The 27,721-nt window shown below is 45.1% G+C and overlaps 2 protein-coding genes across 9 annotated transcripts in view; one reads left to right on the top strand and one right to left on the bottom strand.

Annotated features, from left to right (window-relative positions):
* The window catches only part of ADD1 (adducin 1), a 62,729-nt gene extending 57,405 nt beyond the window's left edge, over positions 1–5,324 (top strand). For 6 of the 7 annotated variants that reach the window (XM_054290340.1, XM_054290367.1, XM_054290376.1 and 3 more), the window contains one exon: positions 2,916–5,324. In XM_054290340.1, the coding sequence (XP_054146315.1) occupies positions 2,916–3,268 (353 nt within the window). In that variant the 3' untranslated portion in view covers positions 3,269–5,324. The remainder of the gene's footprint in view (positions 1–2,915) is intronic. The other variant, XM_054290394.1, reaches the window with a different exon arrangement.
* Positions 5,325–6,027: 703 nt separating this feature from the next.
* MFSD10 (major facilitator superfamily domain containing 10) lies at positions 6,028–27,444 on the bottom strand. Of its 2 annotated transcripts, none has more exons than XM_054295600.1 (13): positions 27,380–27,444; positions 24,795–24,986; positions 23,531–23,627; positions 20,066–20,169; positions 19,135–19,293; positions 17,807–17,995; positions 13,288–13,396; positions 12,605–12,716; positions 11,296–11,404; positions 9,290–9,380; positions 7,758–7,805; positions 6,801–6,890; positions 6,028–6,448 (listed from the first exon to the last, which is right to left on the bottom strand). In XM_054295600.1, the coding sequence occupies exons 2-13, from the start codon at positions 24,966–24,968 to the stop codon at positions 6,342–6,344; spliced, it is 1,389 nt and encodes a 462-aa protein (XP_054151575.1). In that variant the 5' UTR covers positions 24,969–24,986; positions 27,380–27,444; the 3' UTR covers positions 6,028–6,341. The 2 variants fall into 2 exon arrangements, with proteins under 2 accessions (XP_054151575.1, XP_054151574.1); XM_054295599.1 differs by lacking the exon at positions 27,380–27,444 and adding an exon at positions 27,104–27,209.
* Between the last annotated feature and the right edge of the window lie 277 nt (positions 27,445–27,721).

The raw sequence follows: 27,721 nt of genomic DNA on the forward strand, positions 1-27,721 counted from the left end.
CAGCAACTTCTACAGCTGTTTTGGCTAGCTCTGTAGGGCTCCTTCAGATTATACTTTAAAGGAATAAGGATGTTTGTATGTCCTGTTATATCCAAAAGTCAGTGTGTTTGTCATAGGTGTGAAAGTCAATCTATATTGTAGACACCTGTGATGTTACTGATCAAGTTCTAAAACCTGGAAGTTCTTTTAAACAGGGAATTGTGTTTGACAAACTCTTCTAGTTGTAAAAGTTTTCCAGGACAAACATACAAAGCTTATTTTAGAGAATAACTGGAAGTTTGTATCATGGTGACTTTGGTTGGGAGAGGTTCTATTGAATGGCAATGTTGTCAGTATACAACCTCTGCTCAACTTCCATTCATCATATTCTTTCTATTTAAGTATAGCTGAAATCAGTTAAGTGTTTTTTAACTCAGTGGTAGCCTAGTTTGTATGTTTGTCCACATTGCTGTGTTGAAAAAAAAAAAACAAGCCAAAACCCCATAAACATTTATTTTCATAAATAATGTGAATTGTAAACACACACCAGTATTGATGTTATGCTTTAAACTCTTAAGCCACAGTATGTATATATATTTAAAAAATAAAATGAGAGCATACATGTAAATGTGATTATCTTAAAAAAAAGTTTAAAATGTTGAGGTGCTGCCCAGTTCTTAAACTGTAAATAGGTTTTCCAGTGAGAAATGTATTTTTAAACATTTCTAGTTATGTTACTGAAATCCATCCAGTACAGTAGCAGGGCTTTTACATGTTGTGTGCTGGATTAACTGAATGTGGAATTTGTAAATCTTCTGAATTCTAGTAAAATATTGCCCTTAGCAAACTAGATAAACAGATGTTTGCTTGATTCCAGCATCACATTAATCTGTTTATTAAGGATGATGGGATCTTGACTAACTGGGAAGGATGGCTGTCCTGACTTAATGAGTTACAAACCCATTTATATTTATTCAATGCTCAGGCCAGCTGGCAAATGCTGTTTGAATGCCTGTAGCTTCCTATTCTTTAATTTGAAGAATCTCTAAACCCTTTTATAAGACTTCAAAACTGCCTTTTAAACTTAATTTAAAAATATAGAATAAACCTGACAGTCCAATATGGTGTCTGTTCTAAAAATTGGGCCAACTAATGAATAGAATATAATATTTTTACTTGGAAGGGACTTAGAGTGACCATCTAGTCCAATTGCCTGACCCAATTCATGACCAAAAGTTAAAGCTAATTATCCCAATGCCTCTTGAACACTGACAGGCCTGGGGCCTTGGGCAGCTCTCAGTAAGAAGGAAGCCTATTTCAATGTCTGACCACCCTCTTGGTGAAGAAATGCTTCCCAAAGTCCAGTTTGAACTCCTCTGGTGCAGCTTTGAGCCATTCCCACACATCCTGCCACTGGATCCCAGGGAGGAGAACTCAGCAATGTGCTCAGTTAATTCCTGAAAAGTCAAATCCAAAAGCAGGGTAGTGGTAGTGAAGAACTGTAACTGGTGTTTCTTATTAATGTGTGTCTGCCATACACAGACCGGCCAAACTACAGCTTCAGGAGGCAACTTGTACTGTACATGACTGCTTTCTCTTTTTTGCTCTGATTTAAATCCTGCCTGCATTATAACTTTTAAATGCTAACTTGTGCATTCTGAGTGGATACTAGTGTGTGGTGCTTATTTAACCTATTAGAAGTTCATGGTGCTCTAGGCAAAACATGTTTATTTCCTAGCAGGTATTCACAGAACAGAGCCCTCTAAAATATATCAGGGAATTATTAATCCCATCTGGCAGAAGTAAAAAGAGCACTGTCATTTTTATAGGAAAAATGTGAAAGTATCAAGTATTTTCTGTAATTTCTTGTGAAAGCCTTCAGTCTTTTCAAATTAAAACAAACAAGACCTCGAAAGGAGGAAAAAATAGTTGCCTTTCATTTGTGCCTCACAATGAGCACGGCCTGGATTTTGCTCTAAATTCCTCCTTATGTAACCTCAGTGGGGATGGATGTGGCCCAGCTCCCAGGACCCTGCTGGCTGCAGGCACGGACAGCAGTGCAGGGAACCCCACAGAGTGCTCCTTGTTCAGCCCATGCCCTGAGAGCAGCCCTAAACTGAGCATCCTAAAGCAGCACAGCCACGAGTGGGGACTGTTCCACTTGAGGGAGGAGTGGTTCAGTTCCCCTTTGGACACACAGCCACCACTGGACTCTTGATGTTCCCTTTTACAGGGTGAGTTTGGCTCTTGACATCACATACAATAAACAAAACAAGCTGTATTGCATAACCTGCTGAGCTCATTTACTTTGATAAACTACATGGATTTTACTTATAGGAATCCATAATATGTACTCATATCTTGCCAAAAAAAAGTGAAGCCTTTGTGATAGGAAGTTACATTTTGAAGCAATATCTGTTAGATATCATGGAAGAATGTTATGAAAATCTCTTCATTGGGATTGTAAATTGGCAAACCAACAATTTAGAAATTAATGGATTTGCACATATAGGATCACTGCAAATCAGCAATTAGTTTTATCTCTCCAAAAGAAATAAGAATTAAAGTCTTGAATTGCAAAACACTCTACTGAATGCCATGAAAACTGTAGGTTTAATTCCTGTTTTATTGTACAAAAGCATTGTGTTGCCTGCAAATATCACGAGTAAAACAGGAGCGAGGTCTGAACAGTTACTTTCTTGCTGATGCAATTCAGCTTTATCTGTTCTGTGTGAAGAAGCTTAAAAACAAACAGACCTTTGGAATATCTTATTTCTTCTGTGCCCAAAGCTGGAGAACAGCCCTATTACAAAGGCTTTCATGCAAAGTAAATATATTTAGTTTCTTGTAGAGCGCGCTCACCATCCACTTGCCTCGCCTGCCCTGCTCCAGGGACACTTTTGTAAACTGACTGTTGCTGTCTGTCCGTCCACCAGAGACACGGCAGGACCAGACCTACAGAGATGACAGTGATGCTGCAACCTTCAAGCAAACCCTCCCAGATCTCACCCCCGATGAGCCTTCGGAAGCACTCGGCTTCCCTCCCTTAGGGAAGGAGGAAGGGAGATGTGATCATGACGTGCCCAAAAGCCAGACGGAACCACCTGCAGTGGAAAATAAAGAACCCCAGTCCCAACCCGCTGAAGAGCCGGCAACACCAACGGCTGAGGAGGGGACAGCAGCTGATGCAGGTAGTGATGAATCTCCAGGGAAGTCCCCATCGAAAAAGAAAAAGAAGTTCCGCACTCCTTCCTTCCTGAAGAAGAGCAAAAAGAAGAGTGACTCCTAAAGGCCAACCCACTGCAGAAACACTGTCATATTTTAAAATCCATTAACCACTAGAATGTACCAGATCGTACTGAGTGTTTTGTCTTACTATGTAAATGAATGCCACAATTAATCCAACCAGCCCCTCAAGTTATGGCTTGATTGTTTAGGGTTATAACCAGAAACTCGTGTCCAAAAAGGTGCTAATCCTGTGTGTTCAGCAGCTGCCACAGATCTGAGCCCTAGTTTGTAATCAAATGTAAATGACTTCCATGTGGAAGGCATTGATTCACTATTTTTAATTTAAAGCCTGCACTGCTTTGCAAAAGAATATAAAAAACTCACAATTAAAAATAAAACACCCATTGCTTACCACAAGAAGTGTTCTTTCCAATATTCTGTTCCAAGTCACAGGTAAATTTCTTAAATTTTGACTTTTAGAGAGGATACTTTTGCAGTGGTGTTCTCAAGGGGGGTGAATTCTTGAACTGACATGTAAACTTCTGCAAGCTTGTGAATACAGGTTGTGGTTTGGCCAAGCTTTGAGGCTCTCCATTGCTTCCTCTCTTTCTCCTTTCTCACTGTTGTTACAAAATGAAGGTGTTTTTCACTTTGTTTTATTTTGTAACTGGCTGGGGAAATCAGTCTTTGTCTAGGACTGAAATGTCCGTGGTGTGTTCTGCTCATGTTGTGTGTTCAAAGAGTCCGATCTTGGCCTGGTTTTTTTTCTTTCTAGTGAATTACAGTTTAAGGGAAATCTGTCTATGCTCTTTCCTCAGTGAGTCATGTGGTGATTTGGCTGTTAGAAAAGGTTAAAAAGTAACTGAAGTGAAAGCTGGTGGTGTGGAGCATGGGCAGGTGTGTTTTGGGCCTTAGCACAGTTTTTTCATTCTTTTAAAAATCCCTTCGTTGCACATGCAGTCTTGCTGTGCATGAACCCCATGTGCAGCCTTTTGTGTTTGTTCCTTCCCACTGACAAAAATGTAAATGCATTACACTGAGTATTTCACCTTGTTTTATAGTAATTATATTTTCACTTACAAAAGCTGGCATTTCTTTAAATCTTTTTGTTGTTGTTGCCAGCGGTCAAGTGCAGAAATCCTGTGTACCCTTAAGGTGTATTTTCACCGTTTGCTATAAATGTTTGTTTAATGTGCAGCATGGCAAATCACTCTCGCCACTGAGTTCACTATTTCCCACTTATTGCCATGCTTGTGTCTCTCACTAATTAGAAAAGTAGTTTAAGATCAGGCAAGTCAAGCTTGTGGAATTCTCTGGAAAGCGGGTGCCGTTCCCCGGCCCAGGGCCGGCGGGGCAGTGACCATTCTGGTTTCTAGAATTTGCATTTTGGGTTTAACAGCAGCAAACCCCAACACCCCGCGGGGGTGAGGGCAACACACTGACTCACAGTAAGTGTCTGTAACACAACAGAACATGGATGTAACCTTTTAGGACAATATTAAATGTTGCAATTGGTAACCTAGCAGAGAACTAATGCCTTACATTGATGCAGCAGAAAGCGCGGAGGGCCGGCTGCGTGGAGCGGCTCTGGGCGGGCAGAGCAGGGCCTGTGCCGGCGGGGAGGTGCCGATCCTCGGGCTGGTTTTGAGCGGCCGAGGGGAACAGCTGGAAGTGGAATTGAGCTGTCAGTGTTCAGGTGAGAACTGAGGGGTCGAGGTGGCCGCTGGGGCCGTGGGAAAGGTGACAGGGCCGGTGTGGGCCAGAGCAGGCGGGCACTGGGCCGGAGCCCCTGGACAGCAGCACTCAGGCAGGACTGCATGGCACGAATGGCTTTCAGCTTCTGCTCTAACATTGTATGTCCTTGTACACTAGGAAGCAAACAACACTTATTTTGCTAAATTGTGTTTTATTGCAGGGTCGTAACTAAATGACTAATTGCTGTATGTTTCAGTTCTTTACTGAAGTCCCTCCATTTATCTTGACCACATATGCAATGACTCTTAATTTCTAATTTTTGTAGTCTGTTCTTTTAGTTCTTTGTATTACAATATGAAATGTAGTCATGTATGGTATGGTTACACACTTTGGGGCAGAATAAAGTCCTGTATTTTTCTTTCTTTCTTGTATCATTAAGTTCTACTCACAAATAAAACTCTTGAAAAAAACCATCATGCTCTGCTTTGTACTTGTACACTTTTATTCTGTAGCCTCATTTGCTTAGATTTCTTTTAATGATTAAGGTGTTGATTAGTGATGGCGTTCCTTCCCAGAAAATACTCCAGTTGGCTGTGGCAGGGCTCCCTTCCCAGAGATTCCCAGCTCAGCAGTGGGCAGAGCCTGGTGCTGGCTCCTTCCCCCACCCATGAGCTGGGTCAGCACGGCACTGCCATCCATGGCTGGCTCCCTCAAGGAGGCCTTTGGCACCTTGGGTCAATTCCTGGCCCCTTTGTGCCTCAGCCCGACAGGGATGTTCAGTTCAGAGGGGGTAAAAACTGTAATGAACTGACCACAGGAGAGTTCAATGTAACACTTTATTGTAATGCAAAAAGAACAGGGCTTGGTCATCAAAAACATCCCACAGTATTAGAAATATAAAACATGTCTCCAAATTCAATTGTATATCAAAAACAGTCCGTGTACCAAAGTCCCAGTGGGGTGCAGGCAGCCTGTAGTGTGCTTCTGCTTTGGTTTGACCATCACGTTTGCAGGTGTGGATGCAGCATTTGCAGAGCTCTGGTACCACTTGTACAAAACCCCAGCAGAATGGGCCTGAGGGGTTGTTCTGTGCCAGCCCAGCCCCTGCAGAGCCCTGTGTGCAACAGCACCTGGGGAGTGGGGAGGGCTCCAGGCCTGCTGCTGTTGTGCTGGCTCTGCTGCTCTTAATGCCTTTCTCAGCTCTTGGTCAGGGTGTGTGTGTCTGGTTTTGTTTGTTTGGTGTTTCTCTGTTTGCAAAGCTAACCCAGCTGGCTGGGAGGCCACCTTAAACATAACTGCTGTGTGTTGTTGCTGCAAATGGTCATCATGTATCTCCTTCCAGAAGATCAAAATCTTCCTGTTTGCTCAGCAGAGCCAGGTGCCAAGAGTCAGGTCTTGCAGAGGTCCTTGGAAGCTGGTGATGGTTTTGTGGTTCCTTCCTACTCCTCCTTTGTCTGCTGTTTTATAGACCTGAGCAGAGCCAAGGGGACAAGGAAAAAAGCTCCACAGAGAGTGAAGCAAATCTCTGCCCCAGCCAGCCAGTAAACTGCAAAAGAAAGGGAATTAATCTTGTTAGTGTGCTTGTCCTTGCAGATGTGTGAATGCCCTCAAAGCTTTGTGCTCACACAGTGCCTGCCCAGCTGAATAGAACTACTGACCCCTGGGTGAGCCAGAGGGTGCCAGGAGCTCAGCACAAGGCTGCACTCAGCAAACAGGTTCTGGCTTGCTTGCTGTTAACATCAGCCCAAGTTCAAGCTCTGGGGCTGCTTCCCTTCCCCTGTCCCCTTACCCTGAAATGCCAAGGGGCTCTGACCCCATGCAGGGGGTCCCTGTGCCCCTTGTGCCCCAGCTGGGCTGGCAGGTGCCAAGAAGAAGAAGGAGCCCCAGGCCACACTCACCTGCAGCTGCCAGGATGGGTCCCAGGGCTCTGGCCAGGGCGCCCAGGCTCCTCAGGATGCCCATGACTCGTCCCTTCTGGCCGGCAGTGCCTGTGCAAGCAGAGAGCGACACTGTGGGTCTGGGCACTGCTGCAGCTCTGGGAGCTTTGTCCTTTGGGGCATTTCCCACCCGCATCTTCCCCTCCCATCACTTCTCACCCACTCCCCAGCCTGCCCTTGCCCTCCACCAAGGCCTCACAACTGCAGAAACACCAGGGCCCGGCTTGACTGGGACAATTTGCAGTGCACGTTCCCAAAACCCCCCAGCCTATCCAAAACAAAAGCTTCACATTGTACACGAGATTTTCTGAGAAGGCCCAGGTGTACAATAAACACAGAACTGTGGCTGCAATTTAAATAAGAGCAACATAAACATGACCTTAATGAGCAAACCCTTCTTTTCCACCTCAGCAAGCCCTGCAGTCCTGGCACCCAGCTGACTCAAAGCCGTGTTATCCACAGATGGCACCACAGCTACATCTGCTTTACCAGGTAACAGAGCAACCCTGCCAAAAGGCTTCAGAAGGTTCCTCAGAAGGTCTTTTCTAAGGCATCAGCAAGAAATTATTTCACTGCTGGCAGAGATGGCTCCTTTTCAGAGAGCCCAGACTGTTCCCTCCTCAGTGCTGTTTGTGGGCTCTGCCCACTTCTTCATCACCACCAGCAATGAGGTTGCTGCAGTTTCCCCATCACACTGGACTGAGCTGTGTTACACAGCACAAAATTCCAGTGTGATATTGATGGTCACTGAGCAGATCAGTGCTGTTAGTGCTGGAATTATCAGTTATGAGCCATGGGCTGGTTCCCTATGCTCCTCTGCAGAGGGATCCACAACTGTTCCTGTTGATGCTTAACTCAAGGTCAGTTCTGTGCAATTTGAGCCAAGTCAATACAAAGGTCAGCAGGAAGGACACTCACCATAGCCTGACACCACTGCTGACAAACACGGGATAACAATGGCTGCAGCTGGAAAAATCCACAGAAGAGACTGTCAGCGAACAGCAGAGCTCAGAACAGACAAGAACAGTGACAAACACGTGGCCCAAACTCGTTACTGCTGCAGAGAAATATGCTGAGCTCTGGGCACTCTACCCCCACTGAGTCACCAGGTTTAATCCAGGTCAGTGATGGGAACACCCCCTCCGAGGCAACCTGCAGGAAGAGCCCAGAGCTGGGAGTGCTCCAAGCAGATGTTTCACATTAGCATCTCTCATTCTGTGAGCCCTGGGACAGGGATGGACAGGGCAGGTCAGCCAGCTGGCAGCTTCCCAAATCACTGTGCTCTTATCAGGTGGAGCAGGGAACTGCTCTGTTCCAAACAATGAGGTGGCTGTACGGAGTGACACTGTCCCTGTGCAGGCAGGGCAGTGGACTCAGGGAGGAGAGGCAGCTACAGCTTCTCTTGGGAAAGTCACATCCAAGAGGAAAAGATTACAAAATTTTTTGGAAACAAAAGCCAAGAGTTGTTCAGCAATCACTGCCCTCTTACTGAAACAGGGGCCTTTTCTGCCAAGAAAGAAGTGCCTCAAACATATAAAGCAGGGGAAGGGAAGGGGAAGAGCAGGAATGGTCAAGGTTGATTTCACTGCAGGTGCCTCAATGTAAATACCCCTGGGGGGGTTTCTCTTCTCCTTTTCCTGCCTCTTCCTGCCTCTCCTGGCCAGAAGGAGGAAAAGAAGGAGAAGAGAAACTCCCCCCTGCCAAGGGGCATTTCTAGCTGGCTTAACTGGGAAGAGATGGAGTCTGCACAGGGAAGACTCAAATGTGCTTAAACATAATGAACTCTCACTCCTCACCTATCAGACACACAGCTGGCCCCAGACAAATAATAGGCTCAATAGGCACATTTTGTGGTTTAGAGTTTACTCCTAAATCAAGCTGCACCATGCAAAAGAGAAGTCCACTTTGGCAGCAGTGCTTAACAATAGTTAGCAGCATTGGTAATACCTGAAATCTCTTTTTAGACATCCAGTGGATGGATCTAACTTCATTCATGACTGTTTCCCTGAACAACAGCTTGGCAGAACAGAATTTATACAAACACTAAAAACATCTCTCTGAACACCCTCAGAGTGTGCAGGTCTCCAGCCTCAGCAATAATGCAGCACCACTCGGGTACAAAGGTTCCCTGCCTTGCTTTTTTTCCTGAGCTGAGCTATTTAGTGCAACTTTGCTTCTAGGTCTGCTAAAAGGGGGTAAAAAGAGCTCCACAGTGGGACAGGGCAACGGGAGCACTGGGGCTGCTTCCAAATACCACCATGCCATGCCAACTTCCTGTGATACAAACAGCATCAGAAAATACCCCAGACACCATTTTGTCCATATTTCACAAACCCAAGAGTCAACTTTCTTTTGTAGTTTGAAATTAGAAGTGCATCTTTAACAGTGTGAATAAATACATGAAGGAAAATCCTTTGTGCTTAGCTTGCAGTGCCGTTTGAACAGCTCACCGAAGGAGTACAGCAGCAGTCCAGCGCTCAGCACGGTCACATTTGCAGCCCATCCAATTAACAAGAACGCGGGAATGAGCAGCACAATCGCCTGCAGGAGGAATGAGTCACACGGTTACACTGAGCCCCTCGTTAGAGCCCAGCCCGAGGTGTCCTGCCAGCTCCCTTGGGATGGGACAGCACACGAGTCACACGCAGAAGGCTCTTTCTTCCCAAGCAGACACTTCAAAGGCACCTGGATGGCCACACACCAGCACAATGAACTTTTCTGCTCCCTCTCACTGTCACATGATTGCACACCGCATGCAAGTTCTCTCTCTACACATCTGCCCTTTTGGGGGGATTTTTCCTCTTGTTCTGTGTTAACCTGGCTTTAACTCTGCATCTCCTGAGCTGGCATAAGAGAAGAAAAAGCTTGTGTGCAGCAGGACTACAGCTCCTCTGCTTTTTCACAGCGTTATTGGCTGATTTTACCTTTAGCTTTCAGGTTTCTGTAGCCAAGAAGAAAAAAGGGGGAAGAGGGTGCATCTAAAATTCAAACCCCCAAAATAAAAAGCATTCTTCATCTCCTCCAAGAGCTGGACTTCCATTTCCCTGTGATGTCTCCCTTGCCTACAGAGCTCCTGCAGAAAAGACAGATCAGATGTGCTTTGTGTGTGATAAAGGAGGGTATTCACTGCCACTGAGGGCCTCATTTTGAAGATTCAGTGATAAATGAGCTGCTGTAAGCACTGTGCTAACAGAGGCCACTTTTGCCATATGGTGCAGATTCACTAAGTGCCAGAATGGCTTCAGCAAAAGGGGGAATTCCCACAAAGCCAAGGGCATCCCTGGAGAAGAGTGCCCCAGGGCTGGGGGTGTTCCTGAGGAGCCACCAGCCCAGCAAATGAGTGTCTGAGGTGACTGCAGTCCTGGGGCAGGCCTGAGGAAGGAGTGTAAAAATGAGAGGTGCAAAGGGCAGTGCAGTGCCAGCAAACACAGCAGGCTGACAGGGGGAGGCTGATGTGGAGGATGAAGCAGCACAGCTGATGTTCATCCACAGGGAAACGTGACACCAGCAGCCTGACATCAATGTTGGCCTGCCAGGGACCAGGGTGGAGATTGTTCCACCAGCAGAAATCACTTTAAGAGAAGCTGAGTCAATTCACCGGAATGCAGTGGTTTGGAAATCTACCCTGCCACCACTGATATCACACAGGCCTCAAAATAATGTAAAATACATTAATCAAGGCTCTAGCAGTCCAAGCAAACCTATTGCCAAGGAGCCAAGGCAGTGCTTTGTTTGGTTCCACACACAAATGTAAAGGACACATCTGCTGTCCCCAGAGCTGTCTGAACTGCAGGGAGCTGCTCCCTGCCACCCCAGCACAGCAGCTGCAGTGGCTCTGTGAGGAAAGAGCCAAGTAAAACAAAGGAAGGTACACTTCTGTCAGTGAAACCTCAGCCTGAACACTGATACATGCTTTTGTTACGTGTAATACTGATGAACACAAACCAAAGATTGGAAAAAGAATCTATTTCTCCCTGCCCAGCAGTGAAATATACTCTAGGGAAAGCCTGTCAAGCACAAAGATAGCCAGGTTGAAAATAATTTCCCGGAAAGAAATCAGAGATCAGCCCTGAAGCAGCTTTAGTAGTTTCTGCACTGCAAGAGAAATCACTGAAATAGAGCATACTCTTCACAGTATTCTACCTAACCTGCACAGATGGACAATCTGTTCTCATTCCTTACTGCAATTAAATATGAAGAATGCAAAGTTTCAATAGTACTGTTGCTCATATCATAAAAAAGAGCTCTAATGTTCCAAAGTTTATTTAGACAGACAAGTGCCCAACAACCAGCTCTGAGAAGTCATTTAGCTGGACAGATGAGACAGAAATTTCTTTTGATTGGACAAATACAGTTATAACCTCCAACTACCCTTCACTGCACTTCAGACTGAAAATTAACATATCAGATTTGTGGGGAGGAAAGAAAAAGAAATATTGATTTTTTTTTTTTTTACCCTTTTTACAGCTCTGATTTCATTTCCTGGCTTGATTCGGCGAGCATAGCCTCCCTGGATCACAGCCATTGTTATTCCAATAAAGAAAAACATCTTGCCCTGCTGCATGCTGGAAGGGAGGCAAAAGCACAGAGTGAGGCACGAGCATTCCACCCTGATTCACCACTCCCGGGAAACCCCCCTGAGCAAGGGACACAAAAACCACAAAAAGCCCTCGGGGCTCTCTCAGCGCTGCCGGCAGCTGCCTCGGCAAGCAGAGAGCAGCGAGGGGAAGCTCCGAGCTTTTACTGTAAGGTGGGACAATGCTGGCAGGAGCTGCAGCCACCTCTGGGCTGCTGTGGGGTAGCTCAGGGTTTCTGGGCTGCCCACAAAGACTCAGCACACCAAGTGTGTGAATTATGCTGTGAACAGCTGTGCCACGTGCATGGAGATGTTGGTTTCCAAGGTGCAGCTCAGGAGGGTTTGATGGAGGCCAGTGTGGTGGTGATCTGCTGTCACACTGGGAAGTCTGAGACATCGCTCCCTCCTTCAATTTTCTTTAACTTTCCCTTTGCCCTCCCTCATTGACTGAATTATGTGGAATTCTGCAGCTCACTGAGGGCTGCCCTGAATGCACAGGACACAGCAGAGCTCAGAGCACTACAAAAACCTGTCCTTGACACACGGATTAGTTAAACCACAAACTGTAATGAAAGACAGACAGGGAAAGATGAGACAACCCTCTGAGAATTACTCAAAGGGAAGGACACGCACGGGAATCAAATTTCAAGTTCACATTCCTGGCTGGAATTTTTCCTATGAGCTGGCAGAAAAAGTATTTCAAGCTGAGCTGTTGGAGGATTCTGTTCTTTCTTCTCTGGAGGTTGACTACAGGAGATCAGGCTCTGTGACATGACTGCACACCATATGCCATGCAGAATTTGCTGATGAGCAAATATCAGCACACAGATATCTCCCCATTCTTTGCCTCTTTGAGCTTCAAGTTTTGTCCTGATACCCAAAAAATCTGAGCAAGAAAAGGTTTTACTACAGTCAATACAACTAGCACAGCTATACCTATTTCAGGAGCTTAAATTTAATCTTGGGTATTTATATTCCCTAATTTTTAGAAGCTGTAGATGGAGTACCTCATTCATGATAAAAATTGTGCCCATATTTCATCAATTCTTTTTACAAAGCCCAAATACCACCAAACACAGGGGTGGCTTTACTAATGTCAGAAAGCCTCTCTTGAAAATACATGAGGAGACCTTAAATTAAAAGATTTTGGAAAATATCCTAGTCAAATGTACACCATTTATTGCAATACCTGCTGAAGTGGAATCTCTGGTGAGTAAGAAAACTCAGTGTGTACTCCAAGCCAGAAAACAGAAAGAGGTACAGGAAGTAGGCCAGGCCCAAAATTTTGAGATTCTGAAGATCTGAAAAAACAAAAAAAACCAAACAAACACCAAGGGGGTGGGAGGTGGGGAGAAAAACATGGTGGTGTTTTCCAAGCAAAGCTTGACAATAAAACCGTAATATAAGAGCGGCATTTATCAACTGTACAGGGAAATGTTCTCACCTAGATGCTCATTTTAAATATCCATACAACACATGCCACAAAAGGAGTCCTACAGTGATGTAGAGAATCCTACATCTCCAAGTTGTGAATTGAGAAACAAAATTCTAGTCTGAAGTTCCTGGTTTGCAGCCTGAATAAGCAAACTCACATCTCCCTTGCTCATGCCTTGATCTATCTTTAAATCACTTCACTTACTGCAGCCAGTGGCTGAGGCAAATATCAAGTCAGAAATCTTCAAAACCTTCTTTTGGGAACAAAAGGACCAAGTTCCAGTGCAACTCCTGATTGCTTGTTCATAAGTTATTGAGGTGGGTTTTAAATGAGTAAACAGAGTCCTGCTTCTGGAATGGTCTGAGTGCAGTTTTCACTTAGAGGCCAGTGCCACACACAAAGGACAGTGTTACTGTAAAAAGCCACCTGACACTTACTCTGCTCTGAGGGGGAATCCTTGCCTCGGGTGACTGCAGAGAACTGAAACAGAGCCAAAGGACTGAGCAAGTCAACTGCTGCCTGAAATCCAGATGTCACAGAAGGGACCTGATCAAAGACACAAAGAGGTTTATTGAAAACCCTAATGCAATAACCACTGCTAGGAGCTGACAGGAAGCACCAAATGTGCCTCTACACCTACACAAATCATCTGAGGTGAAACAAAGCACCTGGCACTGGGATCTGAGTGGGCCCCAGGAACAACGCAGACATTCTGAACTCACAACTGGCGCCAGTGACTGAATTGAAAGGTGCAGCACTGACAGCACCGAAAACTGGAGACACAAATCCTTCCTTGGGTTCTTACAAAGCAGAACTGGCTCGTTCTCCACAGCCTTGAAGGTGGCTTCATTTGGTTCACCTTTTGCATCATCACTCATGTCCAAAGAACATTTACTAGGAAAATAATGGCTCATCTGCCTGCAAGCTCACTGGCAGCTGAGGATTTGCTCTTGTGCTACAAATCTGAGACCACTGTGTGCAGCACATCAAACACTGGTCTGTTTTGGTACTGGCTGCTATTTTAGCCAGCCAGTGACACCTCCTGGGGAAGAGAAAGAAAATATAATTTTTACAGAGATTCTTTGAAAATATTTTAGAGGAAGGAGATTCTGCCCAGCCACAATGGGTGGCTTTTTAAAGAGGAAGATTTATTTTGTAACACTTCTGGGCCTTGTACTGTGTACATCTCAACCTAATTATGTACCTAGTGGCACTCTCCCTGCTCCTTACCCACAGGCACTCATTCTTCCATCTAATGCTTATTCCTTCATCTATAAATAATTTACATTTTTATTCTTTTTTTTAATTCTAAAATACAGAAAATTAAAGAAAACATGAAAGGAAATAATGTCTGAATGATTAGAAATCAGACTAGAATGATCAATGATTAGAAATCAAATGAATAGAAATCCTACATTATTAGGAACACAATTTTTTTGAGTAGAACTTAGCCTGTCACTTTACACAACAGTCAAGAATCCTGAATAATCACATGGAGTATTTCATGCCTTCAAAGCCCTGCACAGGCTTTATTTGATGAGTTTTCTTCTCCTCCCAGATAGGGAGGGAGGGAGCTACTCTCTCTCTCTGAGGGCAGAGATTAAAGGTCAGATTATCAGAGGAATTTAATCTCAGTGCATGACCTGAGGACTCATTATGGGCTGGATTTAATGAAGCTGTAAACAAATCAACCTTCAATATGGTATTAAGGACCTCTCTTGTTTTGATAGTCAGAGCTTCTGAGTACCCAACACAGTCTGGAGCCCATGAGTCTCACAACAGCAACCAGTCCAATAGGCTGGGCTGGCCTGGGGCCACGAGGCTGCTGATTCACACAGAAAATATTGGGATATTTATTCTCCCTCCCACTGCATGTATTGCACACAGTACAGACACACCCAAGAAGTTTGCTCACCCTGCTGAGGAGTCTGAGAGGATTTCCTGAAGCTGGCCTGTGGCAATCCCCAGTTCCTGCATGTGTTGGTAGGATGGGGTTTGCACTCCAGCACAGAGAATCTGGGCACAAGCAACTCCCTGCAAGCATCTTTGCCAGTAACCAAAATACCCTGTAGCTTGTACCAGTTCTGAATTATTATCCATGTCAGACAGGATGCCAAGCAGCCTTGCACAAGGCTGATTTTAGTTTTGTCTAATTACAATACATTGTAATTGCACGTTTAAAACCTTAAATGCTTTTGTGAAATATATACACCTATTTGATTTTTTAATGTAGGTGTGTTTGTGTGTGCACACATAAATTTTTTTTCAATTTCTCCTATCTTTGCCATAGAAACAGCGGTCTAGAAATTATTTCATCTACTGATCCATAATGAAAGCATTGTCCTAAAACTGGCTAAAGAGTTTCACCATCCCCCAAAAAGTACACACTGCCAATTTCAGTCAGTGTCAGCAGCTGCATGAAGCTGAGTTTCTTCACAGGTTCAAACTCTGCAACATCTAACTTGTATTTAATTTCTGTGCTTATGATTCATTATCCCATAATTGCTCAATTCTACTTCATGATCATCCCCAAAGTCACCATGAATGGCAGGCATTTTTCAGAGGGTCTCTGCTCATTCTGTTTTCCTCTAATGCAGCAACAGGTGTGGAAGGCAGAGTCAGTCCACCTCAGGATTGCAGCCTGGGCCTGCCAAGCTGCAGCCTCACCTCCCAAAGCAGAGGTGTTCAGTGTGCACAGAGCACAGCTTTGTCTTTCCACAGGTCTGCTACTGATACTGCACAGCCCCACACACAGTCCAGCAAAAAAGAGTTGTAAGATTCTCCCTCTACCTCCCTGCTCGTGGCTAGCTTAGCTAAAAACTAACTCTTAAAGGGGACAGATTCCACTAGAGACCTTCCTATTCTTCCCTTCTCCCAGTCAGGTCACAGCAGGAGCTGTTTTGGCTACCATAAGGCCAGTATGACTCTCTTGACCTGATCAACTCATGGAACAGTTGACAGAAAGAGGAAGGAAGAGAGTAAAAATGCTGTTCTCTTTGTATGAAAACATATCCTTGTTTCCCATCCCCCTCCATTTTCCCTTCCTCCAAGTTAATTTCAACATGAATCAATATGAAACACTCTGTCCTGTGAAAAGCAGACTGATAGAGAAACAAAGGTATAATGAGAACACGGCAAACTTCAAAGAAACAGATGTCTGATCCCACTGGCACATCCTCCTACCATTTCTCATGATGATTTCCCCTCTTTTTACAGCTTTGTCCTTCCAACACGTTCCACTCCTATACCTGTGAGAGCACCTGCTGCAGCTCAGCCCAGCCAACTCCAGAAAGGCAGCCAACATACCTGCCTTTCCTCTGCCATCCACAGGCCAAGAAAACTACTCAGAAAGTGGGAGGAGTTACCAAAGAAGAGAGCAGAGCAGCCTAATAACTGAAATGACAAATATGCTGGAACCCATGGACAGCACACGAGCACAAGAAGCCCCAAACCTGTCCCCCCACCCTGTCATGGGCAGCCAAACTCTCTGTGCACTTTGTGAGACTGGGACCTGGCCCTGAGCAGCTTCCATTGCAGCACCCACTGCTGCACAGGGCCAGAGCCCCAAACAGCAGTGACAGAAAGCTCCTTTGCCTTCCTAAATTCAGTGCTGCTGGCTAATGCAGAGCAGCTGGTCAGAACTTTCAAGAGGATAACAAAAGGAGGAGGGATCTATTCAGTCATCACATGATCCCAAAGGCACTGCAGCCGTTTAATCACTCTACAGCAAAGGAGAAATTGTTTATAGAATACAGATTTGCTCTGCAGCACTTCCCTACATCACCACATTGCCACCTTCCTGGAGTGTGCAGCTCTAAGAGCAGGATTTTATCTGGAAGGTTTAGGAACAGCCAAATAGGAAAGAGGAACAGATGACACATGGAAGAGCTGTTAAAAGAAAATAACATAACTGTAGTGCTTGGGAACACAGTGTGAGCAGCAGATTTCCCATGGGACACAACCTGCTGGGAAACACTCAGGGAAGGTGCAAAGTTTTGCCCTGGTAGGATCATTGCAGATAAAAGTTTCCTGAACAATTCTCTGTGTCAAATGGGTTTGGCTATCCAGAGACCAAGCACCCTCCAAAAACTGAGTGCTGCCTAGAAACCAGGGATCACAGCAAAGATCCTATCAGTGAAAGCCTCAAATCAAGTGCAGATACCCAGGGCTGAATTCCACCTCTCTCACTCTGCAAAGGAGACTGTTCTAAGAGACTAATCACGTAGTGTCCAACCACACAATATTAAATTCTAATATTAACAGATGTGTGGCCCCACAAATCCAATCAGTCACTGAATTTTAGGACATGTAGGTATTTTCTATCTGTAGAAACAGAACAGCTCAGGAAAAAAGTCATTTGCTATTTAACTGTTCAAAATATTCAAGAAAATACAATATAATAGGTAAGAAAACTTCTAACATATACTGGATGAATGAAAGAAAATCCAGTCTCTGATGCATTTATTTTTATGATTTGCTGAAATTCTTCCCCAAGGAATCCTTGTGGTCATAGTTTAAATTTCACAGTCTCCCTCCTATGTTCACATTAGGTTTTGAGAAATTTAAACATTACACACCAAAACCAGCAATGAAGCAGTCATGTTAATTATAAAGATCTTGTATTAAACTGGGCTAGGAGATGGGACCAACCCTGGAAGTGTTCAAGGTCAAGCTGGATGAGGTTTTGATCAATCTGGTCTAATGGAAGGTATCCCTGCCAGTAGCAGGGGGGTTGGAAATAGATGATCTTTAACCACCTTCCAACCCAAAATATTCCATGATTCTATGATCATACAACTGCTTTGACACCAACATTAATAATAATCCCAATCCCAGGAATGAGATAAATTTCTGAGACACTGGCTAAGCCTGTTCTTTGCTGTTGCCAATATTTCAACCATTTTCAAATCCTGTTTTTACAGAAAAACCAGATCTTGAGACCGATGGTCCACTTACCCGTTTTTCCTTGGGAAGAGTCTCTGGAAGAAGGAGGAAGATGAAAATGAAATCAGCCACGGCAAACGTGAGCGCTGACAGCGCTGAGCGAAGGTAGAAAACTTCTCCTTTCTCTGTCTGCATGGCAAGGTAAGCACCCATCATGGGGCCCAGGGTGAAGCCCAGGGAGAAAGCAACACCAATCATGGCCTGCAGGGATAAAGTCAACACACAGAGAGAATTTTAGACACCAGTTTCTTCAGGTTGTGAAAGTATTTGGATTAACCAGGTACAGAACTCAGTCATCCTGAGGATGCAGGGAGCATGAAGCTTTAAAAGCCTGCTGTTTCCAAAGAACCAATTTTGTTTTCTGCCCAGTCAGGGAAGTGGCAGGAACAGGCAGTGGCCCATCACTGCTTGGGAATAGCTCCAGTCAGATGCTGTTTGTCTCCCAGAAAGCAGAATGAACATGCCTACTTTGCTTTGGAATAGAAAACAATACAAGCCATGTGGATGTGAGCCATGCTGCACTGACTTACTCTCAGGCCCTAAAAATAGGCCCTGACCCATTTTATTTACTAGTGCTGTAAGGCTACCTCTCTCCACAAATAAAAATGCATTTTGGCTCCCCAGGATTATGACAATTTGCTTGGAAGATTCATTAGCTATCATTGTGAAATCTAAAGCCTTCCCCTCCCAAGAAGCAGCTGTCCTCTGTAGTGGTTTACAACAATCTGTTAAGATAAGTCTGGGCCGGTAAGGTTTTTATAGGATAAAAGATATAACTGGTAATTCACAGGCCAAGTTCAGCCTGCAGGATGTTTCCATCTGGGCCACTGCCTTCTGGAAGTGGGTAGGGCAGCTGCTCATCCTTCTCAGTCAGCCAAATGTCACATCCTCCACCCACTGAGCTCAGATCCTGAAGCCAGTGCAGTGTGCAAGAAGTCAGGAGCACTCTGTGCTGTGCTGCTGTGCTTCCACAGCTTGGGAAGGTGAGGAGGAGGGGCTGCCTTGCAATTGGCTTCCAGCTGCCAAAATTGGGCCATAAGACCTTTTGATTTCTAAGCTATTATAATTAGAATTAAAGTTACCAGCAGGAGAAACAGTTCTAACTCTGAAACAAGATAATTTTCCCATCTCTAGAGCATCTGTGTTTCACTTGGTCATTGGCAGAAGTCCAAGAGGTCCCAGGAATTATGATCTGGCACCTTTCCAGAAGTGAGGTGGAATGTAAAGTCATGTTTGCACTTGATCAGTGAATACACACCTGATGAACACATACTGAGCACCCAAAATCAATTAAAAGCTGCCTATTAACACTAAACATGTGGCCCACAAGTGTAACTCACCATGCCCTTGCTCCGTGCTTTTGGGGAGTGCAGGTCAGCAATGATGGCTGTGCAGAGGCTGACATTCCCTTTGCTGATCCCCCCGATGATCCTGGAGAGAAGAAAAACGCCAAAAGTCCGAGAGGCAGCCCAGAGTGAGTATGAGGCTATCAAACCCATCTGCAGAAGCAAGAAAGGGTTCTTTATAAAGCAATGCAAAGTTGATGTCATTTCTGCCCACTTCCCAGCCAAACATTTGCATTGTTTGTTTGTTTTCAATGGCTGCTCCAAACCCCGTGTAACAGAACTGGCTGAATAAACTGACACTGCACCATGTCTTGAACAGCAATATAAAAGAAGTGGAAACAAGTCCATACAAACTACATATAATTGGGATATTTCTGACAAAATTAGAAGAGCAAAATTCTGTGGAAGTTAAACCAGTCCTGGGTACAAAACATTTTTGTACATCCCACTCCATTTGTTTCCAAATTCAAGAGAAATCTGACTTCAAAAGAAGAAGAATGTCCACATTCATAAGAAATGCATCTTGCAGGGCTATACAGAACTTCCTAACCAACAATTCCCAGGCTCTGTGGAACAGGTCATGAAGTGCTCAGCCCTCATTGATCACTTGATGAAGTAAAATACATAGGAATTAAGCCTAACATTTGTCAACAGAGCATCTGAAGTCATTCTCCCATACACAGGAAATAGGGGTTTAGGAATATGACAGAAACAGATAAACATTTTGGTGTGTTCTTTGAACAGTTCTGGGTCTGGGAAGCTCAGTTTAAGCACTCACACTTGGAAGTGTGCCCAAGTGACTTGGCAAGAAAGAGTCAACAACCAGCAGATCTCAAAAATTCAATTTAGATCTGAACTGAGACTGTCACAATTCAGTTCCTGTGCTAAGCACAAGATCATGGTGCCTTCAGCATGTGACACTCACCAGTGTCACCAGGATGACAGGCCTTCTGCCCCAGTGGTCTGACACTGCACCGGTGAGGGGAGAGGAGAAAAACTGCAGGAGGGAAAAGATTGAGCCAATCAGACCTAAAAAAAAGATAAAAAGATATGAGTCATTAGGTTTGCTGCCTTTATCTTAAATACAAAGATAGCCAAGCTGTTTGGGATCTAGCACACTATGTGTGATAAAAACTTGAAATTAAATGTTAAACAGCTATGAAGAATAAAAAAGCTATGAAGAATAGCTTTGTTTCTCAGAACACCAATATTGCATTTACTTAACTGAGACAGCAAATGCAGACAGACCAGATGTAACAGGCATAAACTGGATTAATTCCTGGTTACTTCACTGGTGAGAAAGGGTTTGAAACTCACTGGTTATTATGGAATGATGATTCTCCAATGTTTCCCTGCTGACTACATACATTTTATGTTCTTAAAGCAGAGATAACACAGTCTTTAACAGTCACAGTTCTTTTAAAACTTTTTGATTGTTTGAACCTGATTCTGTCACACTTAATTAGTTTTTCTTTCCTTTTTATCATGGAAAGAAGGACTTAAGCACTGCTGTTAGTGAGGCACCCTAAGAGGTAGGAGTGATTCCAACAGACTCCAAGAGTCCTTTGAAATCTGCCTCCAGCTTCTGTGATCTTTAATTCCTCTTTTCTCTTGCCATTTCTAGCTTCATTGACTTATTAATTTGCACTACACTCTCAACATGCAGGCAAAAGTAGCTTTGCTGTCACAGCTTTTCTCTAAAGGAAAAACTGGGTTATATGTTTCAGATCATTCAGCTATCAAAGCTTTAAAAGGCAGGGGAGAGACAGACCAGAAGTTCTGCTCCCATCAGCTTTGAGGGAGGCAGAATATTGATACTGAACACCTTGTTGGGAAGAGCTGCTTGTGATAATTCACAGCTCAAAAAAAAAAGGGTAAAAAATCTTACAGAATTTTACATGGCCAGTTTATGACACACAGTTCCCTTCATTGTGTTTCTAGCATTGTAAAAACACCCTTCCATGCCAAATATTTCCAAGCCAGCATGCAGCAAAACCAGGGCTGTTCCACAGGGGGGAACGAGCTGAGAGAGACCACAGCACTGGCAGTGCCCTCACCAGCCTGGTGCCCCACAGTCTGATGGGCTGGGCAGAGCAGGTGCTGCCAACAGCACCCACTGACAGGCCCACACAGGGCAAGGCTTCCACACATCCTTCCAGGGATGGACCAGCAGGAGTCAGGGACAGAGAAGGGAGTGGAAACAACACTATGATGTTGGTTAGGAGACAAGACACCTCCAGTGTAAGTCTGAGGTCCATCCAAGAGATAAGGACAGAGACAGCCCCGGAGACAAAGTCTGAAATACAGCTCCTGAATCACTGGGCAGAAAGTGTGTGGGTGATGACTGGGCACAGCAACTAAATATTGGTGCCCTCAGGGCCCTGACATGGGCAGAGAAGTTTCTGCCTTGAAGAGCCTGCAGTCTAATGAAAAATGAAAAATATGGCTGGCACTGGGAGAAACAAGATGATCTGGCAAGCACCTTCCCAATCCTATGCTCCTTGGGGCAGACGAGGGCAGTGAAGGAACACAGGCTGCAGGAAGGCTCCAGCAGCCTCTGCTTAACATCACAACTGTAATGAAATTTTCCACACAGCACTCCCAGGAGTGCAGGACACGGCAGGTAAAAGGAAAAGCAACAAGTTGGACTTGACTGGGAGTTCCCACCCCTTGTCTAAACAACCTGAGATGGTGAGAAGTTGAAACTAGGAAGCTTCTGGTCAAGCCTTAGAGGAGACAGAAGGCAGCTTCTGAGGGATTAAAGAAACTGTTTCCTAGCATTCAAAACCAGTAATTTGACTAAAAAATGAGCAGAGAAAGAAAAACATGCCTGCAAGGATATGGTAGGAAAGAGGAAAATGGCTCATTCGCTCCCTAATGCCTGTTATACCAAATTAAACTACTTTAAATAGTAAGAATACATTCACACATATTCTAATTAAGTTTTGTGTTTCATTTAGTTTATTTTAAAAGCCTTTTTCTTATCTTGGGGGAGGCCTCAGCCCGCCAAAAAGAGAGAGTAGACAGGTTCTAACTAAGATTAACCCAGACACCTTCATATCTTCATACTCTGAAATCACAGATTTCTCACAACTGTCTACATGGCAGGAAGCCAGAAGAGTCTCTGATGTGTACCATGACACATTTCCCTCTCTGTTCCTGCTGGAGCTCATCCACAGCAGTGTCCTAGAGAGAGAAAATGCTTCTGGGTCCTGCAATCCAGAGGCCCTGCTGCTTTTAATAAGACTAATGGGATTTAGCAGCAGTGCTGCACTACACCTGCCCAAGGGGCAGGTGAAGCTGGAACACACAAGTTTCTGTTTGCTTCCTACTGATGGATCTCTGATCATGTGCACATCAACTGGAAAGGGAGAGGCATTTCTGGGACTGCCAGGGCCCAGCACAGCAGCTCCTGACCCTCAGCTGGCAGTGTGACAACAAGGAACAGCAGGCCTGTATTTCTGTAACAATCTGTAGAACAAATTGAGTAAGATCATAGCATAATTCAGGTTAAAAAGGAGCTCTGGAGGTCACCTACTCCAACCACCTACACATAGGGTCAGCTGTGAGGTCAGAGCAGATTGTTCAGGGCCTTACCCAACCGGGGTTTGACAATCTCTGAGGATGGACACTGCTCTGGGCAGCCTGCTCTACTGACCATCCTCACTGGAAAAATGTTCTCCCATATTTCCCATCTGAACCTCCCCTGCTTCTACTTACACCTGTAGCCTCTCCTTCTCCCACACACCTCAGTGAAGATCCCAGCTCTCCATAACTCCCCACAGGTGCTGCAAAGCTGCCATTCACTGCAGACCAGCCAAGGGCCCCAGACTCTCCACTGGACTCACCACAGTGTATGGACACTCCTCCCTGTACTGGGGACCGAAACTGAATGCAGCAATTCAGATACGGTCTATCCAGTCTTGACTAGAGCAAGATGATCACTTCCCTTAACCCACTGATTCTGTTCACACATCCCAGGAGCTCTGGGCACCTTTGCTGCCAGGGCTAGCTCATGCTCAGCTTGCTGCTCACCAGGATCCCCAGGACCACCAGTGAGTGTCCAGTGTGCTGGACTACTCTTTCCCACAGGCAGGACCTAAAACCTGTCCCTACTGAATTTCACAAGGTTCCTGTTATCCCATTCCTCCTGCCTGTCTAGGTGTCTCCAAACAACAGAGATGGGGCTGTCCAACTCTTCATTGCTATCAGTGTGTTGTAAACAAAATCATTTATAGTCTAAGAGACACTTTCTGAGTTACTTAAACCTAGAACTAATAACAGGCAAGCATGTTTGTTGTATTTGTTGTCATTCTTCACATCAACATTGCAAATAACTTGGAAAGAACAGTGTTTTTTGGCCGTCAGCTTGTCTGTTCAGTTTCCCTACCTCCAAACAAGACACTGTTGTATTTCCTCTCTGGAGGTATCCCAGCCATCACTGCAAACCAGTCTACCCCACGTTGCAATGACAAATAGAATCCATCCTGAAAAACAGAAAACAGGGAAACAGAAGCAGGAAGAAGTTTATTTTCAAAGACTGCATCAAAAATGAGACACAATGTGGACTAGAGACAATGTTAGATGATTCCTTCCCTCCTCCTCCTCACGAGGGAAAATTTGCTCACTGATCAAAAATAGCTTAAATGGTGAATGTTAACAGACAGCAGATAGGATATGCTTGGGTGGGGGAATGTATGAATTTGAACTTTTTCAAGCCTTCAGGCCCATTACCTGCTAAATCCTGAATTAAACAGGCATGGCCTGAAACTTTCAATTAAAATGGCAACATGAGACACATTCTGTCCTGCTGTACATGTTTAGCCTGGGAGAACCAGAAGCTTGCAGATGCAGAAGGAAAAGGTGATGCAAAAAATGAATTATTCCCAAAAAGAGGAGGAGGACTTGAAAAGAAGAGGGTCTGAAAAAGAAGGTGGAGACCTTGGCTATTGGAAATACACTGGAAGACCCTGGGGAAGACCCTGGAGACCAGAGCCCATGGTTTGGGTTAGAGATGTGGTTGTAAGGACAAAGGCTACAGCTGCAGCTGGAGTGGGGTTAGAAAGGGGCTGAGAGACAGAGGTGTGGGCTGCAAAAACAATTCTCCCACAACAACATGTTCATCTTGACCAGTAATGCCATTAACACCTGAGCAGGGTAACAATGAGCACCTGCACAGCCAGGATCCAACAGGAGCTTCTGCTCTGTTCCTGGAGCAGCAGCCAGCTCCCTGCTAGGAATGGAAGCTGAGATGGAACTCCACACTGGGGGAGGCCAAGTGACTTTGTGAAATACTCAGCTGGGGTAAAAGCTCTCATCTCTTTGGTTCTTCAGTAAACCCCAGCCTGCAGATCCATTATGAACTGCCTCACCAGTGACATCAGTGTAAGACACAAATGCATTGGTAACCACAAGGACTAGTCCCTAAGAAATACCTGAATTTTTATCAAAACAAATCTCCCAATTTAATGAAAAAATAAGGGTGAAGAGTCTTATGCAGGTTGACTAATAAATTCAGTTAATGAACCATTTATATGTGCCAGGTAATTATTAATCTTCCTGCAGCTGCTTGGTTTGCCCCAAGGCAGGTGATTTTTCTTCCATTCCTCCCTCAAGAGCCTAACACTTTTTGTGGGCTGACTTTCTTTACTTACCTCAGTCTGGCTGTAATAATCAAGGATGGAAGGAAAGAGTGGCAAGATGAGGGCAAATCCCAACAGGTCGATGAAGAGGGCCAGGAAGACAATTGTAATAACACGATTATGGTTCTGTTCCTGCCTGTCATTGCTGGAGCTGCTGCTGCTGCTTCCTCTCTCTCCCAGGGCCATGTTCCCAGTGCTCTGCTCCTAAAAAAATTGCATTATATCCAGTCAACAGGAAGCTTTTTGCAGGTCTTTCATAAGAGTATCTTGCTGATTCATTCCTACTTTTACAGACTTCACAAAAATAAGTTCTGGCTATATTAAGCTACCTGGGAACAAGGGAACAAGAGCCACAACCTTCCAGTCTTGGTTCTTAGCTCAGCACCAAGTTTTCTCCCATCAGGAACAGGCTACAAAGTCAATAAAACAACAAACTCTATTATAGGAGCACCTCAAACAGAACAGAACTAAGGAGCATTTGAAGTTTGTCAACATGTGAGCAACACTAACATGACTTCCCTACATCTCTACAGCATTACAGTAAAATAGGTATGAAAGGGCACTCTATTCCAAATATTTACATTCAAGTAAGAGTTTATTTATGCCTTCAGTGTATATTAGAAATGACCAAAACAATTAAAAAAAAAAAAGGCAGACTTCCTAAGTATTGCAGGAATGCAGTACTTCAAGATAAACCCCACAGAGCAACAGATAAACCCCACAAGAAACAACAGAAGAAAATTTTTAAACTTCATCTTTTATTTCTTTCTCCAGATGATACCTACTGACCTGGGGCATCAAATGATTAAGGCAACATTTTTATTTTGTCAGAAATACCAGAATTATCAACTCTCTTTGATAATACTCCAAAACTATCTTAAAGCCCTAAACAAGGATGCAGATCATATATAGTTCAGTCTTTAACAAATAAAAAAGTTGGTCTCAATCCCAAAAATTAACTCATTTGCAACATAAATCAAAATCAAGGAGTAATATATAAACCATGGAACTGCAAACTTCAGAATTATAAAACATACATGATATGTCAGTCATAAAAGAATCAAATTTACAGTCCCCTCCTCTGCAAAAGTCCCTGAAAGTTTGTTGGACTAAGAATAAAAAAGGAGACAGAATTTCATCCAAAGCTAATTAATACAAAAACATTCATTGACTTTGATGAGTCACCACTGAAAACAGTGAGCAATCCTTAATATATATTCCAGACCAGATATACCATAATATATACACAAGGCACTTGCACATAGAAAACGATCCTACGCTAATTGAAGGCTATAAAACTTTGTCATGCTCAGCAATAAATATTATTGTGACATTTCTTGACCTATGAAGTCAGTTTAGTGGCACTGAAGCATTATTAAAGCTCAATTGCCAGGAGGTAAATAAACATGGAATGGGGGCCACCTGCAATCCATTTACTAAACTCTTGGCATAGTGCTCTTAACCAAACTGGTCTGATTTAGCAGATTTATGTTCAAGATCCTTTTATTAAAATGGCAAATCATCACCGCTACAAATACTCAGCATTATTTGCTTACCCAAATGATAAAAGAGCACGTGGAGCCAAAATAACCATTCCTTTAAGAAATACTCTCTGGGCCTAGGTCCATCCAGCCAACAGCTGAGGGACGGGGTCACTGAGGCAGACCGTATCTTGTTTTTCCTTACAATTTGTTTAGTCATCCACTGAATTGTATGACCAAGCTAAACTTTATTCCAGGGTTATTTACAAAGGTAACATCCCTCACACCTTTCCCTCAGGAACATTTCTGCCACCGTGCAGCTCCAGCCCATCGATGCTTGAGCTGACCTTTCACTCTGCTCCAGTTTTGGCTGCGTGGTTGCAATTTCCCTTACGCAATATCCCAAGGTACTGCACGTTTTTGCCTTTGTGCTCCGCTGGTTTGGTTGTTCAAACCTCTCCATAATTTTTTGCTAGGCAGGAAAGCACACAACATTTTACAGGCCCTTGGCATCCTGACAGCAAAAACAGAGCACTTCACCTCCACGGCGGCATCTGCCTTGTGTGAGGCGCGCTGGGAGAGGGAGGGCTCTGCCTTTGGGGAGGTTGTTCCTGAGCACACGTGAATCCCCCACAGCCGCTGGCTCTGCCCGGCTCCCCCCAGCCCTTCCTTCCCTCGGCATTCCCCGTGTCCCATCGCTTCTGTCCCGTCCTCCGTCCGCAGGGCCGGGGCTTGGTGCCGTGGCTCCCAGGACGGGCTCAGCACCAAAGCCGGCCCTGTCCGAACTGAGATTTGTTATCTGCCAGCAGGCAGAATTTCATCCTTTGGGGGTTTTCTTACCTCACCTTATCGCCTTGTGAAATTTCCGGGGCCTGGCTTTACCTGCTGAGCCCCGGGAGGGCTCCTCAGCCTCCCTCACGCAGCCCCGGCTCAGGTCAGGGCAGGCGCTCGGCCGGGCACGGAGACAAGCCGCAGTTCCCCAGGGCAGGGCAGGGCAGGGCAGGGAAGGGGCGGCCCGGCAGAGATGAGGCGGAGGACGCGGGGTCCCTCCCGCCGGGGAGCCGCGCCCGGCCCGGCCCGGCCCTGCCCCGCCGCCCGTCCGCCCCGGGCACCTACCGCTGCTCCGGGCTGTGCGGGCGGCCCCCGCCCGCCAAAACCCTCCTCGGGGATGCTGCGGGCGGCGGCTCCTCCCCGGCCCTCCGCGGCGCCCCGGCCGCCTTCCTGTTCCGGCGGGGATGGAGCCGCTCTCGGCGCCGCCGAGGACGGACCCGGCCCGCCCGAGCGGCTCCGCGGAGCGCGGCGGGGCTTGAGCAGCCAGCGCAGCGCCGCGGTACGAAATGAACGGCCACCCTCGCACCGCAGCCCTGCCTTCGCCCTTAAACACAGGTCCTGAAACACTCGTTCCAAGGGGAGCGGCGTTCCTTTTATTGCTACAGCAGCAATAAATACAGTTAGCTG

Source organism: Melozone crissalis, unplaced genomic scaffold, assembly GCF_028551555.1.
Source record: "Melozone crissalis strain CALT ecotype California unplaced genomic scaffold, PUWL_Pcris_2 ptg000006l_1, whole genome shotgun sequence".
Lineage (NCBI taxonomy): Eukaryota > Metazoa > Chordata > Aves > Passeriformes > Passerellidae > Melozone > Melozone crissalis.